Raw genomic sequence first — 19,535 nt, 5'->3', positions numbered from 1 at the left:
TCCATTCCTCGGGGCTCGAGATGAGGCTGAACATCATGGCGGGAGAGGGTGGCAGAGAGAAGCAGCTCACATCATGGGGACCAGGAAGCAGAGAGAGAGTTTTCCTCTTGCCAGATACAAATATATATACCCCAAAGCTATGCCCCAGTGCCCGCCTACTCCAGCCACACCCCACCACTTCAGTTACCACTTGGTTAATCCCTATCAGGGGATTAATTCACTGATTGGGTTAAGATTCTCACAACCCAATCATTTCTCCTCTGAACCTCCTTGCATTGTCTCACACGTGAGCTTTTGGGGGACACCTCACATTTAAACCATAGCAATAAGAATTTTTAAAAAGGCTTGGGATGTATGTCAGTGATATAGTACTTGGTTTCAATCCCCAGTATTGAAAAAATTTTAAAAAGGTTCACTTCCACCTATCCTGTACCTGCCCTAGACTGCTAAACTTTCAGATACTGATACAGACATTTATAGCAGTTTCCAAAATGGGTTTCATTATCTCCCTCATCCAGATGAGGAGACTGAGGCTCAGAGAGATCTAGAGGTTTGGCCCAGCCTTCACAGCTAGTAAGGTATTGAGCTGTGGTTTGCCATTATAAAATGATCTTTTGTTTGGGGTAAAAACTGAAAATAGCTACAAGGGTTCTTGAAAACGTTAACCAAGTGACTCCTTTCAGGAAGAGTGGACCAGATTTTTGCCCTCCTTAAGATGTCAGAGAATTAAAAGGGAGACTTCAGCTGCTATTTCTGTCTTAAAAGCTAACAGTTTTTCAGATGTGGCAAAATCTGGGCCACAGTGAGTTCTTAGAATAGAAACTATAACAGGTCAGCATGTCGACTTCTCTGTAGGTTTGAAATAGTGGGTTATTTAACCAAAACAGCCATAACATATTTCCTTTTAAAGCAACTATTTGGATTCATTGCCCAAGTAGACCCCAAAACTTATTAGGAGAGTTCTCTCTGCCAGGGAATTGGGATGTGAACAGTAAAGGAGAAAATGCTAGTTGAGAAGCAGAGAGTTGAAAGCTTTTATTTTTCTCAGAATTTGAGTCACTAAACCTGGTTCACTAAACCTGGAGTGATGCCCCAAATGAGTTGTCGATAACCCACACCACCAGGGGCTGAGCTCTGACAGGTCAGGGCATTTCCCTGGTATCTGAAACTTCTTCACAGGCCTGAACATCATCTGACTTTTCCTAATGGTTGGGTTTTGCTGCTCATTGATTGATGTCTTCAGGAGATCTGTGAATGTGCAGAGTCATTGTCCCTGTACCCAGGGCCTCACATGGCACATTTTGCATGGTCTCACCTCTGCTCTGATGACTCCACATGCCCCATTAGTTGTTCTCAGTCTTCCTGCTTTCGTTCTTATATTTTGTATTTTGGGTACTGGGAATGGAACCCAGGGGCACTCTACCACTGAGCTGCCCAGCCCTTTTTATTTTTTATTTTGAGACAGGGTCTCACTAAGTTGCTAAGGGTCTTGCTAAGTTACTGAGACTGACCTCAAACCTGTGATCCTTCTGCCTCAGCCTCCCGAATGGCTAGGATCTCGGGTGTCCACCACCACAGCCGGCTGTCCTCTTGGTTTTTGTTTCCTACCTTTGTGTCTGTTCCTGCCAAGATTGTTAGTATTCACCCAAAATAGGAGCTAGAGACCCTGAAGGGCTGTCTGCTCAGGACTTTGTGTATACACAGGAAGCGCTTGCTTCCGATCACGTCAGGCCCCTTTGGCTTACTCCACGGGTTTGGCTGCACCTTGGAAAATTCCCCCTTGTGTCTCATGGCTTATAAACCAGAGGGACAGATCTTCCCAGGGCCTTTTTGGCAAGTGACCTGAAGTGGCTCTTGCCAGCCCAGGAGGACCTGCTGTGTCTCCTGCTTGATAGGCTTTGGGCTGCTCTGCAGCACATACACATCTGCTGGGGGTGTTCTCAAGGCCAGGCTGGGACACATTGACCTTGAGGTCTACTGTCAGTAGAACTTAGTGACATGCTCCCTAAAGGCAAGAAGAGTGTCTTTCCTGTGTCCTCCTTGGAAGAGGAGCTAGATCCCCAGGCTGCCTGTGGGCACTGCAGGAGAAATGGGGGAAGCAAAATTTCTGGCTGGTTGCTGAGCTGCCAGGGGTGGAATGTCCCAGTGTGGCCTGCTAGGTGCATGACAACTCTGAGGCTCAGTTTCCTCATCTCTAAAATGGAAAAATACCCAACTTATAGGGTTATTTCAAGGGACAAATGAAGGGAGAAGAAATCTGGAATATAATTACCTGTCATCTGAGAGATTCTCAGCTGATGTGGCTCCTTGGAAGGGGGCTTGTAGTTGGGGTGGTTCAGTGCCCTGGGGAAGTGGGAAGACCAGAGTTCCTAGGAAAGTGGTTCTGAGTTTCCGTGTTGCCTCTCACATTGACCAACAATTGGGCCTAGAACCATCTCTTCCTCTTTCTAAGCCTTTTAACTTTAAAAATATGGGGTAATAAGGTCCACTTTAAAGAGAACGAATTAGTTGTGAGAATGGAATGAAATTACATGTGATATGGAGAGATCCCTCCTAGTGCCTGGCATGTGGCAAGTATTCAGTCCACATCACAGTTCTGGAACTTCTACAGTCATGGTTTGTCAAGGTAAAGTCCAGCAGTCTGAACCAGACCTTGGAATGGCTGTGTAAGTTAACCTGTCCTCAGATGAGTTTGGGCACATGAGAATAACCAAGGCAGTCAGAAATGTCCTGTCACTGATGATGTCCTTTCAAGGAGGCATTTCTTAGCCAGTTGACTGGGCACCAGAGGTAAGGGTGGCATGGAATGGACCAGGTAATCCTATGGGTTGATTTCCAAAGAGCTGAGAGGGGCAGAGCTCTGTGTTCAAGGATGGTGAGGTCCTCCTGTGAGAACTTCTGAATTCCAAGGAGGTTCCTACTTATCCTATGGAAGAACAAGAAGCTGTTCCTTTATTCAAGTGGGTAAGCAGTCTTCTGAATTGTAACTCATATGTAATTGTAGTCTCTGTTGGTCCCCAACCCCACATGAGACACTGCTAACCGCTTTACACATATTCTCTCTAATCTTCCCAACCATCCTGCAAGGGAGGACTCATTGTCCCCACTTGACAGGTGAAGAAGCTGAGGCCCTGAGATATTTGTTCTGGGCTGCATAGGGAGATAGTGGCAGAACTGAGTCTAGCCCACACGGGCCATCTGGTCAGAGCCTGTGTGCCAGTCTTTCTGATCAGCTGAGGCCTATAGACCCATCTGGACAAAGGAGTAGCAGGCAGTGTCTGATTTGAACATGTACCTTAAAGCCACTAGCAGCTGAGGCCCACAAACCATTTGTCAGGGTAGAAGATCCCTTGTCATTGCCAACTTTGTTTGCAGAAGCAGGGTATGTGGGGGGTGTGAGCATGTTTGGTTCCTCACACGTAAGGGCCAGTAACTCACCAGGCAATTTACGCTGTCACAGCAGCCTCCTCTTGTGACAGAGCCTGTCTCTCACTGGCTAATGCCTCACACCCAGAGGCCCAGAGGGAGGAGTTAAAATGCTAATTTTCAGGGACCGCTCAGTCATTTTGATCCCATTAAAACACCAGCATCCTTCTCATGCAAAACCGGTGCCTCAATTACCAACTAATTGCCTGATTATTGTGCAGGGACAGGAGACTTCAGTCAGCAAGGGGCTGCTGTCATCCTCGAAGGGACAGCTGAATTAGAGTGTGGGAATGTGTGTGCATGGAGGTTTGGCTCTGGAGGAGACGTGTCAGAAAGATGATCTAGGAGCAAGACAGGGGATGGGGACCCCAGCTGCCCGCCTCAGGTCCTGGAGTCTTCTCCAGCTCTCACAGTGGTGACCCTGCCTCCCTCCCCACATCAGGTGCTGGAGACGTGTGTGAAGAACTGTGGCCATCGCTTCCACATCCTAGTGGCCAACCGAGACTTCATCGACAGCGTTCTGGTCAAAATCATCTCTCCCAAGAATAACCCTCCCACCATTGTACAGGACAAAGTGCTTGCTCTGATCCAGGTAGGCTGGCTTCCCTCACCCAGTCTGTTGGGATAGAGTAAGATGGGGCCTCTACGGAGTCCTCATGCTCTCCCACCATTTAGAGGGACAAATGGAAGCTTCTGGCCTTAAATATTTATGGTGAAATACTTATTTTATTTATACTTATCCCACTGGAGTGAAATCCAAAACAGTAGCTCTTTAACCAGTTGACAGAAGCTTCAAGAAAACTTCTGGGTGCCCGGCCCCATGCTGGCCACAAAGGTAGGCAGGTGCGGGGGCCTCAACAGTCCGCTGAGACAATGTGGAGTGGGAAGGGGCATGTTAGAGCTGTGTGCAGGGTTGGTGAGGTCATAGGGCAAGGGCCAACTCTGGGGTGGTGGACATGGTTTTAAGGGATTCCACTGAAGAGATGACATTTTTGTTGTATCCTGAAGAATGAGGAGGAACTTGGTGGAAAGGTCAGAGTATGAGAGACATCACAGCATGTGCAGAAGCCTAGAAGCATCAGAGAGAGCAGTTGACTCGTTTGGGGTGTCTTCATTGTTACTGGCTCTGCAACAAATTATCCCCAAACCTAGCAGCTTGAAAAAAAAAAAAAAAGATTGTTTATGATAACATGGTTTCTGTGGGCTAAGCACTCTGAATCAGCTTGTTGGGTGAGTCTGCTTGGGGCCTCATGAGTATGCATTCATCTGAAGGCCGGACTTGGGCTGGAGGCTCCTAAGAGGTTACCTCCACATGGCTATTGGTGAGAAGCCTCCTTTTTTTGCTAACTATTGGCAGAAATCCAAGTATAGGTCTTAATGATCCAGTCTCTGAGGTCACAAACCATCTCTCCTATCTTATTCCGTAAGAAGATAATGACCAGCTCCAGTCTTTAGAGTAGGGAAATTAAATCCCACCTCTTGAAGACATAGTGTCAAAGAATTTGGGGGCATGTTGGGAAAACCATCTCATGGGGAGCAGGGTATAATGAAGACTGTCTAGGACCAGGCTTGTGGTGGGCAGGGCAGGAAGGAGATGAGGCCAGAGGATATGTAGCACCTGTGGACTGTGAATGCTGAGGGGCTTAGGCTTGGTCCTTGTAGGCAGTGGGGAGCCATTGAAGGTTTCTGAGCTGGTCCGTGCACAGACCTGATTTTAGAGCACCTGGTAACAGGACACAAAAATCCATAGGAAAGCCAGGTATGGGGGCGCATGCCTATAATCCCAGCCACGTAGGAGGCTGAGGCAGGAGGATCGTAAGTTCAAACCCAGCGTCGGAAAATTTAGCAAGGCCCTAAGCAACTCAGCGAGACCCTGTCTCTAATAAAATATAAAAAAGGGCTAGGAATGTGGCTCAGTGGTTAAGCCACCGATTTGGGTACCTGGGTTCAATCCCTGGTACAAAAAAAAAAAAAAAAAAAAAATCCAGAAGGACATTTTAAAAATACATTTTTTTTTGTAATTATAGACAAACAGCATACCTTTGTTTATTTTTATGTGGTGCTAAGGATCAAGCCTAGTGCCTCACACATGCTAGGCAAGTGCTGTGCCGCTGAGCTACAGTCCCAGCTCCTCCACAAGGACATTAACATAGCTAGTCACCCTTATCAGCAGACAAAGTCAGACACAGTCTGCAGGTGTCAAGAGGAGACAGGAGACCACGCTAGGGGACGGGGAGTGGGTTTCCATAAGGGCAGAGGGAGGCAGCCAGACCCAGGTTGCTGAGCAGACAAAGCCATGTGGAATGGGCACAAGGGCTCTCCAGGGTGGTTGGTCACGAGACAGAGAGGATCAAGAGGGGCCAACTGAGGAGCTGCGGCGTCTGCCTGGAAAGTCCTGCCCAGGCTCTTGGAGAAGTCAGTTCCTATTCACCCTCAAACACCACAGAAACCTCCTGGCCACCTGATTGAAAGTACACACACAGATACTCTTTCCCTCTCACATCACCCTCTTTTATGGTCTCCAAGTGCAGCTTTGCTGGTTTTTCTGTTGTCTGTGTCACTCCATTCCTTAAGAGTCAGGCTCAGTTGAATGTAGAGCAGTTGAATATGGAGAATGGATGGTCAATAAGTATTTTTTCAATGAAGTTCTGAGGTGGGGAGGGAGTAGGGATGACAGAAGAGTCCCTTTCTATGTTTCCTCTAGGGTGGCCTCTGGCACCTCACACACACATACACACACTTAGGGTTACACTTCCCCTTCCCCTACCCTTTCCTCTTTCCCCTCCACCCCGCACAGCCTCTCCTTCTGGGGCTACACTCCTCTGTACGCCCCCAGGGATTGCTGGCGGGAGAAGGATTACTGGCTTTCTCTTACTAAAGACAGAGCACCTCAGTCTGAACCCCTTATGCAGGGCTTACAGTGGCTGCAGACACAGCTCACCCTGAGGCTTGGCTGGGCCTGCTGGGGTACAGCTTACCCTTAGAACAAGCACAGCCAAATTAAGGGGCATGATCTGCTGCTAGAAATGAAGCTTTCTTGTCTAATCATCACCTGCCTTGGTCCCAGCTCTTCCCAGTTTTTCCCTGCACTGCTTCTAACCTCAGGCAAGTATGGTAAATTCATGGGCATCTGCCTCCTTATCTGAAAAATGGGGGCCAAGTTCCTGCCTGCCTGTTCTCAGCCCTGGGCCTGTGAGGTCAGCCCATGCAGCACAGTGGCCCACACCCATGTCCCCAGGCCTCCCCCTGCTGGTTTGGCAGCAGCAGTGTGCACTGGCTCATGATGGCCTGTGCAGAATGGGGCCTCAAGGGATCTTGCTGGCTCCCATTCAGGCTGGACACACTGGATCCAGTCCCCTGACCCAGCTGTGAAAGGCAGGGGGCTGGAGATGAAGATCCTTTAGGTGGGGACTGGTGATCTTCCACTCCAGGCTTTGCAGTGTTCCTCAGGAGCCTGCACCTTTGTTGTGGTCATCCAACACAGACAAGAGCGGCACTCAGAGCTACTGGACAGTGTGGCTTCTGTAACAACAGGGTGGACCAATGAATAAATTTAGGGCACTCAGACTTTTTTTGCCTCGCACATGCTAGGCAGATGCTCTACCATTGAACCACATACCCAACGCTTAAAACGGCTTTTCTAAAGTCTTCTGTGCCCTGAGGGAAATGGGTAATGGAGCTTGTCCTGTCATGTCACCTGTCCCTAGCTCACTGTCCCCCAGTTCCCTTCCTTGAGTGCTGGTGACAGATTTGGACAAAAGTGGCACTTCCAGTGGTGTATGTTTGCCATCTTCAGCCCCCCATGGCCAACTGTGAAGACAATCCACTGGTACCCCACCCTACACTCAAACCTGTCCCTCATCAAGGTTTCTTGTGTCTTTAGGCTGCCCTCTAGACATCCACAGCCACCCTGTCACCAACCCCCCCAGAAAAACAATCCCGCGGGCCCGTGTATTCCAGAGGGTCCTGACACTCAGAAAGCTGGAAGAAGAATGTCTTCTGTGTTCCCCGAGACCAAGCCCAGTGCATGAATTATGCATGGGCATCATGGTTGTAGGACTCTGCACCCGACTCAGGTACAAGGGCTCGGTGGATCACCCCCCCACCCCAACATGGTGTCTGATCCTCTGGGTAGGGCTAGTCTCCCTGGTAGGCCAACTGAGAAAGACACAGGGAGCAGAAAACCCTGGTTACAACCTCCCAGTGCTCCTTGATATTACAGGCTTCTCCACTGCCACCTTTCACTTCGCCCCTAAGGTTTCCTTGGCTGGTTTTGTTGCTCATGTTCCTCTCTCTTTCCTCACATGAAGTCTCATTCACTGAGAAGACAAGAATGCTGCTCTCCCTCTACAGTCTCCCTCAGGCTTTCCCTTCTTGTTTTGAGGAACAGGAATGGAATCACCCTGGTAGAACAACCTCAGCCTGGCCGTGCCTCGCCACCCCACCGTCCGCACCCCAGCAATAGAGTCTAAAAATACTCTCCACTGAGGAAAGTAGGAAGGATCCAGGTGGTGATGGAAGTGGGGGCAGGAGGGCTGGAAGGGGCTGCAGGGGCTGTGTTCTTTGAAGGTGTCAGAGGCCTGGTGGCTGCCTCAGAATCCAGTGAAAAACACAACCACTAGATTCCCTTAAGTGAAGGCCTCTGGCCACATTCTGTGTGGACAGGCAGCCCCATAGGGACCCTGTCACAGGGATCAGGAAGTCTGAGCTGGGGACATAAGCAGGAGAAGACAGCCTCCTTTTGTCCACAGTTATCTCAGAATCCATAGTTTCAATCAGCAATTGTCTGTCAGTCTGAAAGTTGATGCCTGAAGACTGTCAAAACCCTGAGAGACACAGCAGTGAATAGGAGGGGGTTGTGTTTGTGTCTGCAGTTTGGCATACAGTCCAGAGAAATGAAGGAAATAAAAACATGAGCATATCTCTCCTTTATTCCCCTCACTAGACTTGCCTCTGGGGCCTTCAGCCTCCCAACACTGTAGCCACCGGCTACAGGAAAAGAGGGAATTATCTAAAGAGTGTGACTTCCTGTCAGATGGCCACTCAGTTCTTAACTGGCCAGTTCCTGTGATAGGGGACCCTGAGAGAATGCCAACGTTGCTGCTGCCATGACACTTGGCTTTTGGATAAGGCAGCCATCAGGGAGGCAGCCCCCGCCCTCCCCAACCCCCTGCTCCTGGGACTCAGGGCCGACCAGACCTCCCAGGATTTGCTCCCCCTCCCCAGGGAGGATTCTCCCCTGGCTCAGCCCTCCAGTGGGGGCCCATTAGCACTGTCATTTCAGTCTGTTGACAGCCTAAGTGGCCATCTTTCCTCTGTTCTCTGAAGTGGGAAAATAAGGATGCTTAGTAATTATGAGAACAGAATTCAGTTTAACCTGACAAATGTCAGCTGGCTGCCTTCTCTGTGCAAGGGCAAGAGACTGTCACCTTCTGGAGGTGGCTGACTTGGCTGGGGCAACAGGAGCAGTTACTTAGGCATGTTCTAAGAAGATGTTGGAGACACACAGCATCTCTGGATTTCTCCCATCTCTGGATTTCCACATATGACTGTTCCTTTAAAGTCCTCCCCACCCCCATGTGTTCCTCTGTTGGCATCAGAATCTTGTGCAGTGGAGATGGCTGTCAGGAACATATGCTCTGTTAGCAGCCATCTCACCCAGACTGCACAGGGGTCCCAGACAGGGGCTGGAATTGTGGCAGGTGGGGACAGGGCGCATTAGCCAAGATTGCTTGGCTGCAAGTAACAGATGCCAACTCTGCTTGCCTAGGCAAAGAGAAGAGTTTGCCCTGACAAGGCAGGGCCTCTCAGAAGCCCAGGTTACTGAGGCCAGGAGTGTGTGGGCCTGGGAAAGGACAGAAGGGACCTGAAAGGCCTCTAAATTCTTTCCTTGTATATCTGCACCTCCTAGCACGCCCAGTGGCTCCTTTTCCAGAACACAGACTATCTCTGTCCCCTGGTCCTGGGCTGGCATGGGACTACATCCCACATTTTCAGAGGATAGTTTTCTTACCCTGAGCCTAGGGAAGAACTACTAGCAGGAGAATCCAGGGACCCATCCTGTGATATGCATTTCCTCTCCAGACCTCTGGTGGCAGGCACAGCTACTAGGTGACTGAATGTAGGGGAGGAGAGTGCCATGGAAGAGGGCACCCAGGGAAATGTTCGTTGGCTAGAAAGAACAACATGGCATGGCTCTTTAGTCTGTTTTCTTGCAATCTCAAATTCAGCTTGGGTGTGAAGCCAGGGAAATAAACGGGGTCCCTGGAATTGTTTGTACCTCTATAGAAATAGGCCTGGGGTGGCACCAGAAGGCACCACCAAGCATTTTTCCCTCTTATTCTCCCCCAGGGGGCTGTGAATATGCTCTTTAGACTCTTGAGTATATGTTTTATTGTTGTTTTGTTTTTATTTTATTTGTGCTTGTGTGGTGCTGGAGTTGGAACCCAGGACCTCGTGCATGTTAGGCAAGTGCTCTACTGCTGAACTATACCCCAGCCCCTAGCCTCTGAAGTTTAGACCCTACATGAAAACACCAGAGCATTCTGAGGCTGCGTCTCAGGACTCAGCTGAGTTTTCAGTGGGATAGATGCAATGGAGCAGGCGAAAGAGGGGACTGTGGTAAGGCAGGTGGAGGCAGCGTAGCTCTTCCAGCTGGGCCTTCCTGACAGCTTCTGTAGGCACCTTCAGTTCCCTTCAGAATCCAGAAGGAAGTGTTGGCCCAGAAAGGCTGTCCTGATGCTGTGGTGGCGTTAAATCCCCAAATATGCAAATTAAGGGCATCAAGGAAAGCCAGGCTGACAGTGCTGTGCATAGTAAGTGAGAAGCACTGGTGGTAATTAAGGAGGCTTTTTGGAAGCTGACCTTTTAACTTTGAACGGATCTGTTGGTTAAAGAGAGAGTTTCTGCTGGGTGCTGTGGTGCATGCCTGGAATCCCAGCAGCTCGGAAGGCTGAGGCAGGAGGATCAAGAGTTCAAAGCCAGACTCAACAAAAGCAAGGCACTAAGCAACTCAGTGAGACCTTGTCTCTAAATAAAATATAAAATAGGGCTGGGGATGGGGCTCAGTGGTCAAGTGCCACTGAGTTCAATCCCTGGTATCAAAAAAAAAAAAAAAGAGAGAGAGAGAGAGATTCTGTGGCTGCCTCTGGTTTGGTTGGAATGCATTGGTGGAGGTAGGAGACAGTTAAATGTCATGATGGTGACAGACTGGGCAGTGGCATGGGCACAGGAGGTACTGCCCCCTCTGGGTTCCTATATGTAGTGAAGGGACACACTAGAGGTGACACTTATACTTCAGTTTTGTGGTTTTTTTTTTTTAAATGATGTGTATGTGTGTGTGTGTGTGTGTGTGTGTGTGTGTGTGTCTATTGTTGTTGTTATCTATTTATTTGTTTATGTGGTGATGGGGATTGAACCCAGGGCCTCATGAATGCTAGGCAAGTGCTTTACCACTTAGCTATCTCCCCAGCTCTATATTTCAGTTTTTTAATACATTCTGTAACTTCCAAAGAACAGGGTGTGTGTATGAGTATTTTTAACTATTGAGTTTCACAAGTCAACAGAAGTGGTGCTCGATTTAAATTTCTGCTCTTCCCTCTCTGTTGTGTTTTCATTTAAGGGAGTGTAGTGGTCATGCTTTCCATTCGGTTTTTCTGTTTGGGCAGGTGTATGTTGAAATCATCAGAGTGCAACATCAAGAAAGAAGCACGGTCTGGGAGCAGGATTGCTGGGGGTGAACCTTGGCCATTGGCCCACAGTCCGGCTCCTAATGTGCTCTTACGCCCTTGGGTTAGAGTCAGCTCACCTGCCAACAACAGGTCTGGGCTTGGCGAGCGAGCTCAGTGTCAGTGGTTGCTGATTTATTGAGGAAACCTAGAGTGAGCCTGAATTTCCCATCGCACATCAATTTCTCCTTTCCTTTCTGCTCAATTTGCCTACAGTTCCCGCTTCCACCGGTGAGGGTGGATGTTCTACTCAGAGGCATCAAGGCGAGCCTTCTGTTCCCTTTAGCTAAACAGCCCCAGCAATTGATTTCCTTGCCATTAGGAAAATGCCTGTATTTTAGGATCCACCACAGTACATGGGTGTTATTTCTCTGCCTCCTCTCCAAGGAAATACATGCTGAAGTAAGTTTTGTGGTTTTGTGCACACCCAGTAGCACTGCTGAAAGCCAGGCTCTCGCCAGCCTTGTCGTGGCAGCGATTGCAGGAAGAGAGGAGCAGAATAGGTTTTGCCAGTGCACTTGGCATTGCAGAGGGCTCGCACTGACTTTCCAGCACTGTGACAGGCCTGGCTAAGAACCATTTCCTAACAGGCTGTGCTCTCTCCTCCTAGGCGTGGGCTGATGCCTTTCGGAGCAGTCCTGACCTCACCGGTGTTGTGCACATCTATGAGGAGCTGAAGAGGAAGGGGGTCGAATTTCCCATGGCAGACTTGGATGCGCTGTCTCCCATCCATACACCCCAGCGGGTAAGCGTCCAGCTGGCATTTTCTAGAACGATGGACTGTAGAACAGGGGAGCCAAGCCGCTGCCACCACCCTTCTGCCACTGCCTTTGAATTATTCAGCTTGTCATCATGCTTTCTTAAAGCTCCAGGGCATTTCTTTTTAATAACAAGGGGAATGCAGAAGTGAGACAGCTGGTTTACTGGTGATTAAGTGGCAGCAGTGTCCCCCCCTGGTTTTCACACTGACTGTGGAGGAATATAATAGAGGGATCAGTTCAGGCGTTTTCATGGAAATGGCTGCTTGGGCGGAGCCATCCTGTGAGGGTCATTAGCACCTGCTCTGCCAAGGCCTGTAGAAGGTGTTATGGGAATCTGTCCTCTTTCCTGTCAGCACCAAAGCACCTCAGAGCGGTACAGCAGGGTGACTTTACTCTTACTCCAGCAAAGAGCAGTGTTTACTTTTTTCAACTGTGTAAATCAAATGTTTTATTTTCCTTTTCTTTTAATATGGTGCTAGCAGTTGAACCCAGGGCGTCATGCATGCTAAGTACACTCTCTACACCGAAGTCCCAGAGTGTCCCCAGCCCAATTAGATGGATCTCAAATGTATTTTGAACTATGAGCCTTCAGCATCAGTCTAGAAATCTTTGAATTCCAGCAGCTGTGGGATGCAGAGCCCAGGAATGGTCTGTGTCTGAGCATCCCACCGACACTCTCAGATGCCAGCAGTGGACGGGGCAGCTCTGCACTTCAGAGTTAAGAGCATGCAGATGTACAACTGTAATGCCCCCAAAAAACATGGAAAGAAGTCACGCACATGATGCCAGTCATGGTTTCACAGGGAATCTGGTCCTGTTATTGACTGGGAACCAGCTCCTAGCTCAAGGAGAGAGCCTGAAAAGCTCCAGGTCTGGAGAAGCACCAGTCATAGCACATTTGGCCTTGCTGGCCTTCATCTGCTCATGTCTTCAAGGAGGACAGTGTGCTATGTGTGTGTCTCTTGTGAACATATGCACTAATGTTCACAAGGTTATTTGAGATGCCCAGGCCCTACCTCTATGGACAGAACAGTCCATCCCCACATGCTTTGAAGGAAGGCACAAGGCATTATTCTCATTATGATCCCTCCAAACCACTTACTATGCTTAGTGGAATAAACATAACCTGCTTTATTCTTCTAATAATGACACAGAACAGTGTTGTTCCTATAATTACAAAGAACATTCAGTAAATTGCATAATTGCTATTTATATTAATCTACTTGTAAAGGCCAGAACGTAATCTTATGGTTCCAAATATAGATTCATGATTAGCAAAACTTAATAACAGCCCTCCTTCCACTTGGATCCCAAGGTGGTCTTAACAATGGAACTATGACCAGAATGCTCATGGAGCATTCTCCACAGCCTCTTGGAGTTACACTGGTTGTCTGCTAGGGACAAGGACAGGAGACCTTGTGAGGAGTGTGGAGGGAGGAGCCACCACTGGTGGCTTCACTGCCCAGATGGTAAAATCGGGTGGGCTCTGTGAACTCTGATAGAAAGCACAGCCCAGGCTGGGGGAGGTGCCTGGTCTGGCCACACAGGCAGCCCAACAAAACGGAGGACTTTTTTGTTGCCATGCCAGAGTGTCCCAGAAGTAGATCCAGCCTCGACCATGCCCAGGTCCCAGTCGCAGCAGAGGACCAATGCCAGCTCCTATTCCTCGCCTCCTCCTGCTTCCTACTCCGCTCCCCAGGCCCTGGCTCTCAGTGTGACTGGTCCCATCACGGCCAATTCAGAACAGGTACTTGTGTGCTTCTGGGCCATAAACAAGCCAGCTGATGACCCTCCTTCACCTTCCCAGCATATAGAAGCCTACCCAGGCCAGGGAGTGCCCTGGGTGTGGGGCACAAAGATGGAAGGACCCAAGACCTGGGGGAGATGACTGCAAGACGATCATGATAGAGTGTGGTCACACCATGGTGAGGAGCAGAGCCCAGTGCTCTGGTGTACCAGGGTTGAGCAGTCCCTGGAAGAGAGCCCAGGAGCTGAGGCAGTGAGGACCCTGGAACAGGCATGGGGCTTTGTCAGGTGAGGCCCTGCTCAGGCGGTAGCATCAGTGCATGCAAAACACAAAGGATTGGGAATCATTGGGAAATGGCTGATGTGGGTGTTGGACCCAGGTAGAGGAAGAAATCGTTGCATAAAGTGAGGCCAAAAGCAGAGGAATGCAGTTGAGTTGTGAATGAACTTGTCTGTCACACAAAGAGGTTTACGTCAGTCCCATAGGAAGTGTCAGCCATCAGAGAAGAAGGTGCCGGTGGGGGCAGAGTCCAAAGTCAGGGAGGCCTCCAGAAGCACTCTGTTTGCTTTATCCCAAACACTGCCCCATTCCCTGGATTGCGTTCTGATAAGCTGATGCAGTTTTACCCCAAACCACTATTTTTAGATGCATTGTTAAGACTGGTCTTCAGATGAATCTATAGAATTTCCATTAAAATTTAAGAATTAAGAGTTAAAATTTAAGAATTCTTAAGCTTTGAAAAAATGATCTCAAATGTTTGTACTTCAGAATCCTTATTTCCTCATTGTGACACGTAGTTATTATGAAACTTCACTGAAATAGAGGAGTCAGGGGATTGTGTGTAGGTGACACCAGTGTTGACATCAGTGGGGCTTTACTGCTTGTGGGCCTGGGTCACTGAGTGCCACTCCTCCTCTTTACACGCATGAGGTCTTCCCTAAAATGGAAGCCCTGGGGCAGAAGGCTTTGGCTCTAGGCGCTGCCTCCATGGGCAGAACTGTCACTGTGTGCTTTGAGGGAGGGCAGAACTGTCACTGTGTGCTTTGAGGGAAGGCAGAACGTGTTTGAAGTTGGACAGTCTCTGAGTCCCTTGGCTCACTGACCTTCAGTGCAGCAGGTGCTGGGTCGGGCTTTCCAGTGCCAGAACAGCCAAGAGGACGGTCTGGAGAGAGAGAGAGGGCCCGGGTGCATGGCACCAGTTGCCGCCAGGGGGCATGGAAGCGAGACAGAAGGCTGGTGCCCAGCCCGACCTAGAGACCCCAAGGCTTCAGTGTGGTCACCAGGTAGCATGCCTGGGCCTCCCTGCCCAGAAACCTCTTCATGGCCAAGGCATTGAAGCCATCCATCAGGCGAGCCAGGCAATAAGAGCCTCTCAGGACTTGGACCATCTCTCTCTGACGGATTGAGGTCTCCCGTCCTTGTCCCTGTGCTAAGGGTACAGAACTCAACCACCACACAGCCCTGAGAAGTTAAGGGTCTGCTGAGAGAGCCCACTTGCCCAGGAGAGGCTGAAGGAGGCTGGGAGTGGCCGTTTCCACCTCAGGGCAGGCAAGAGAGAGCAGAAAAGGGCTGACTGAGGAGAGGAGGTGTCGCTTGATCAGAGTCCCAGTGCAGATGAGCACAGGAGTGGAGCCCACATGTGGGGCAGAGAGAGTACGTGTGTGCCCATTTGCTGGATGGGCAGCGCAGCGACCCATGGGGTCTGGGGTTAGGCCTTTCCCTAGACCCAGAGAGTTGGGTCCATCTCTGGGTGGTAGAGCCCTAAGCTTGCTGAATCTTTCGGAGCTCCTTCTACTGTCCCGACAGTTCTCTGTCTAGTGTGTGTTGGTCTTCCATCAGCAATAGACAGGTCTATGGAAATTTTTCCAGGATATCTCACTGTGGACAAGGAAGGTCCTTGTGGCTTCCACAGATGCCTCGAAGGGGTTTAGAGAAACTCAGGGCTGGAGACCCAGAAGAGGCGGTTTATGTGGTCTACTGTGTCTCTGCTGGAGAGTGTGCGGGGCCTCTGCCTAGGGGTGCTAATGGGTGGGAGATTTTTCAAGGTCAGGTTACCAGGTAGGGAGCTGGGTGTGGGGGAATGCCCCCTGTGATTTTTCTCTTGCTCCTCCTCTTATCATTGCCACACCAGAAAAGTGTTCTTAGCACTGGAAGGCCTCCCAGAGAATCGTAGCTTTTAGATGATGACACTCAAGGGGCAGAGCCTATAACCGTGAGGTCCTGTGGGGAGAGTGCTGAGACCACAAGCTTGGTTCTCCAGTTCTTTCTGCCCCAGTGCCCATCACTGCACACTGCTCTTCAGTTAGCGTCACGGGCAGAGAGGCACCTGTGACTGACTGTTGGTGACCAGGGCCTCTGGGACAGCCTTGCTCCCGCATTCAGTTCTTCTGAGCTGCCAAGCTGCCGTCCCCTCCCAGGCAGCCAGAGGGAAAAGAGAAGGCAGATCCTTGAGCATACACTCAGAATGACGTGGGTGTCATGGTGGATGGGACCATCCCCATCCTGTGGGGCTGGCTGGTTCGGATCTTCCAAGCGCAGATCACTGACCTCCCCTTGGCTCCTTCCTCCCTGCCACACTACAGATTGCCAGGCTGCGGAGTGAGCTGGACGTTGTCCGGGGAAACACAAAAGTCATGTCAGAGATGTTAACAGAGATGGTCCCTGGACAGGAAGATTCATCAGACCTGGAGCTGCTGCAGGTGAGGAGAACCCCGTTCTGTGGAGTTGCAGGGCTCAGCACAGGGTCACAGCCTGTGGGGGCAGCACCACTGCTGCACACTGTGGCGGGACTCCTCTTGGGGACGTCACAACCGTGAGTTTGGACAGTTTGGTAGCATTGTTGTCAGGAAGGATTAAGTCCTTGGGGGCTCATAGCCTCGTGCTCTCCTAGGGACAGATAGCGACCAGTACCACCTTATTTTTTATTTTCCTTAATTATATGTTGTCCTGATTAGAAAGTGCCAATTGTAGAGTACATGCCCATCAAACGAAAAAGAAAGTCAAGAACAAAATAATTTTCTTTAACCCACACATCCACAATAACCACTGTTGACTTTTTGTTGTATTTCCTTTCAGGGTGTTTGCTGTGTTTATTTTAAATCTAGTTGAGATGATGCTATGTGTCCCAGTCTGTGTGTGCCTTTGCTGCCTGTTGTCAGATCACGGACATTGTGTAGCGGGGCCCATTGTGTAGCCATGACAGCACGTAGGGCCCTTCCCCCACCCCCACCCTGAGTCAGGAATTCCTGAGACTGGAGTGAACTTGAAGCTCCTGTTCTCTTCCCAAATGCTGAGGCCCAGGCTCACATCATGGTTTCCAAGGAGCTGCTGTACCTGGCCTCCCAACTCTGATCACCCTTCAAAAAATTTTTTTCCAATAGTGGGGATCAAATGCAGAGCCTCATGCATGCCAAGAAAGTGCTGTGCCACTGAGCCAAACCCCGAGCCTACACTACAAACCTCAGACATGGCAGGAAAGGGCCCTTGAGCAAGCTCGCCTGCCGTCCCATCCTTGGACTAGAAGCAGGAGCCCCTTTTGGATCTATTTCCCAGGCCAACCAGGCCCAAAGCCAGTGACCATACTAGCCTCAGATGACTCTGACATTTGTAGAAAATGGCAGCAACACTGCCCTCAGGAGCAATGACCTTCTAGAGAGGTGGAGAAAGGATACTGTGAACTACAAATGCCAGGTCTTTATAGCAGGATGCAAGACATGGAAGTAGACAGGTCAGGAGCCAGCCTGACTGGGCAACCTGGTGTGAGTGGCTCTCACTGCACCTGCTGCTTCTGTTTCTGGTTGGTACTCAGTCATCAGCCTTGGCTCCTGAGTGCCACACCTCCCACCCTGCTATTGGCACACACTGACTCCCTGGGCAGCTTGACTCTCGTGGCCTTACCCTTTGGGACAGCACATGCCTGGTGGCTTAACCTTGTCCCAGGCTACTTCTTGGAGTGCCCAGTCCCCATTCCAGACCATCAGCTCCTATGAGGGTGAGGGTGGGTGGAGCCCTGCACTAGGACCAGCTCAGAGCACAGCCCCAGGGCCACAAACAGGCAGGAGCTATAGTCCCTGCTCTGGAAGACTTCACAATAGAAGGACAGCTTTCCTCCATGTAACCTGGACACCAAGCTGCTCTTGAAGCTAAGAAGCGTACCCTTGACCTAGCCCTAGTGAGGAGCTCAAGCAGCCCCTAGTTTCCAGACCTATTCCTGACACCTGACTGTTCGGCTCAGCGGGATCAACTATCCATGTGTCACACTCCATGGGACTTGCCTCCCTTTAATGCATTGTCATTGGCCTCCATCCCCAGCCTACAGGAAGGCAGCTGCCAGGCATTACCCAGATGCACAGGAATCTGAGGGCCGTTCAGAAACCAAGAGGGCCTCTTGAGGCAGCTTTGTGCTGTGTCAGCGTCGGAATTCCTGCTGACAGGGGGGTTTGCTCTGGACAGAACTGAGCTCCTGGCAGCAGGCGGTGTGTTGAACAAAGCCAAGATGCTTCCAGACAGCCAGAGCAGACCCAGACAGCAGGAATACTCTGTGTGTGTGTGTGCGTGCACTCATGTGCACATGCATGCATGCTTGTATGTGTGTGTGCGTGTGTCTGTGTGTGTGTGTGTCTGTGTGGTTTTTGTTGTTGTTGTTGTTTTTTAAACAAGCCCTTCAGCCAAGACAAACAGAACCTAATCTCCTGGCATCAGCTCACAGTTTTCAAAAATAGGTTGCTTCCCATGACGTTTTCTTTCCCTCTGTTTTGTTCCAACTCTGAGCCTCCCAGCCCTCACTGCTGTCGTATAAATCAAACAGAAAAAGGCCAATTCTGGGGGCCTGTGGGAGGCTGTCCTTTCGGCATGGGAGATGTGAGAGTGGGCAGGATCGTGTGAACATATTCAGTGCTCCTGGCTGGTGGCCACGTGCCTGACATCCTCCCTCTTCTTCCCTGGCTGTCAGAAGCCAGCAGGCAGGAGCTCCCAAGGGTCGGTGCAGCACGGAACAGTGAGCCTTCCACATGGGAAAATGCCACAGACTGCTCAGAAAGCCCTGGGATCAGAATCTGTCCCAGACCCCTCAGTCAAGCTGGAGGACATCCAAAGTGCTCAGAGCAGCCGCAGCCAGAGCTCAGAGTGCTGGCCAGGGCCGTGGAAATAAACACATTTGTCACCAGCCCTGATCTCCCCACCAACAGAAGCTGCTCCTGATTCAAGTGTAAATTGATGTCTAGAAAGTAGAGGGAGTGGGAAGAGAGGTCATCCGGAGGGTCAGCCCTGGGGTGCTCTGGTGTGGCCAATCATAATTGTGGGCAGGTTATATCCTGATTTTTCCTGTGCCTGGCACAGTTCTCTGGCGTACCCTCCTACAGCCCAGCAAGAACAGCAGGGAAGCTGGTGAGCAATTTGCCTGAGGACTCGTGGGCAGGTGGCTGGTATCTAAAGAAAGGCTGAGTCCACTCTGGACCCCTGTTTGGTCAGGTTAGCATGAACCCGAGAAAAAGGGAAGCAGGATGCCTGGAGTGGGAACACAGCAACGCCTCTCAGGCCAGTTGTTGACCCCTCCACTCCTTGAGCTGAGAGAGACCTTCTGGGCTGTTAGTCCAACTCCACACTTGTGCTCAGGCTTCCTCTCCAGCATTTGTCCTAGTGCCTGCTGTTTGGGGTCCCCCCCCACACACACATCCCTAATTACAGGCTGTTCCCACAGACCCTGAAAGCACTTTATTTTTAGATAGAGGTCTTGGTTAGACTTTGGAAATAGCACAAGGTGGAGAGAACATGGTTTACAGATCACTGGGTGCATATCCTCATCTTCCCACTGATGAGCCAAGTGATACCAGGCAAGTCTCCAGCCCTCTCTCCATCTGCTTCTCCCTTGGTGGC

The 19,535-nt window shown here is 50.2% G+C and overlaps 1 protein-coding gene across 13 annotated transcripts in view; it reads left to right on the top strand.

The window, feature by feature from the left end:
* Tom1l2 (target of myb1 like 2 membrane trafficking protein) overlaps positions 1–19,535 on the top strand; it is a 117,696-nt gene that overhangs the window by 70,992 nt on the left and 27,169 nt on the right. For 11 of the 13 annotated variants that reach the window (XM_027921428.2, XM_027921427.2, XM_071603579.1 and 8 more), the window contains exons 4-7: positions 3,869–4,018; positions 11,764–11,898; positions 13,503–13,661; positions 16,244–16,360. In XM_027921428.2, coding sequence (XP_027777229.2) covers positions 3,869–4,018; positions 11,764–11,898; positions 13,503–13,661; positions 16,244–16,360 — 561 coding nt within the window. The remainder of the gene's footprint in view (positions 1–3,868; positions 4,019–11,763; positions 11,899–13,502; positions 13,662–16,243; positions 16,361–19,535) is intronic. The other 2 variants (XM_071603582.1, XM_071603587.1) reach the window with 1 other exon arrangement.

This window comes from Marmota flaviventris, chromosome 17 (assembly GCF_047511675.1).
Source record: "Marmota flaviventris isolate mMarFla1 chromosome 17, mMarFla1.hap1, whole genome shotgun sequence".
Taxonomy (NCBI): Eukaryota; Metazoa; Chordata; class Mammalia; order Rodentia; family Sciuridae; genus Marmota; species Marmota flaviventris.
This window is presented reverse-complemented; position numbering and strand designations above follow the sequence as displayed.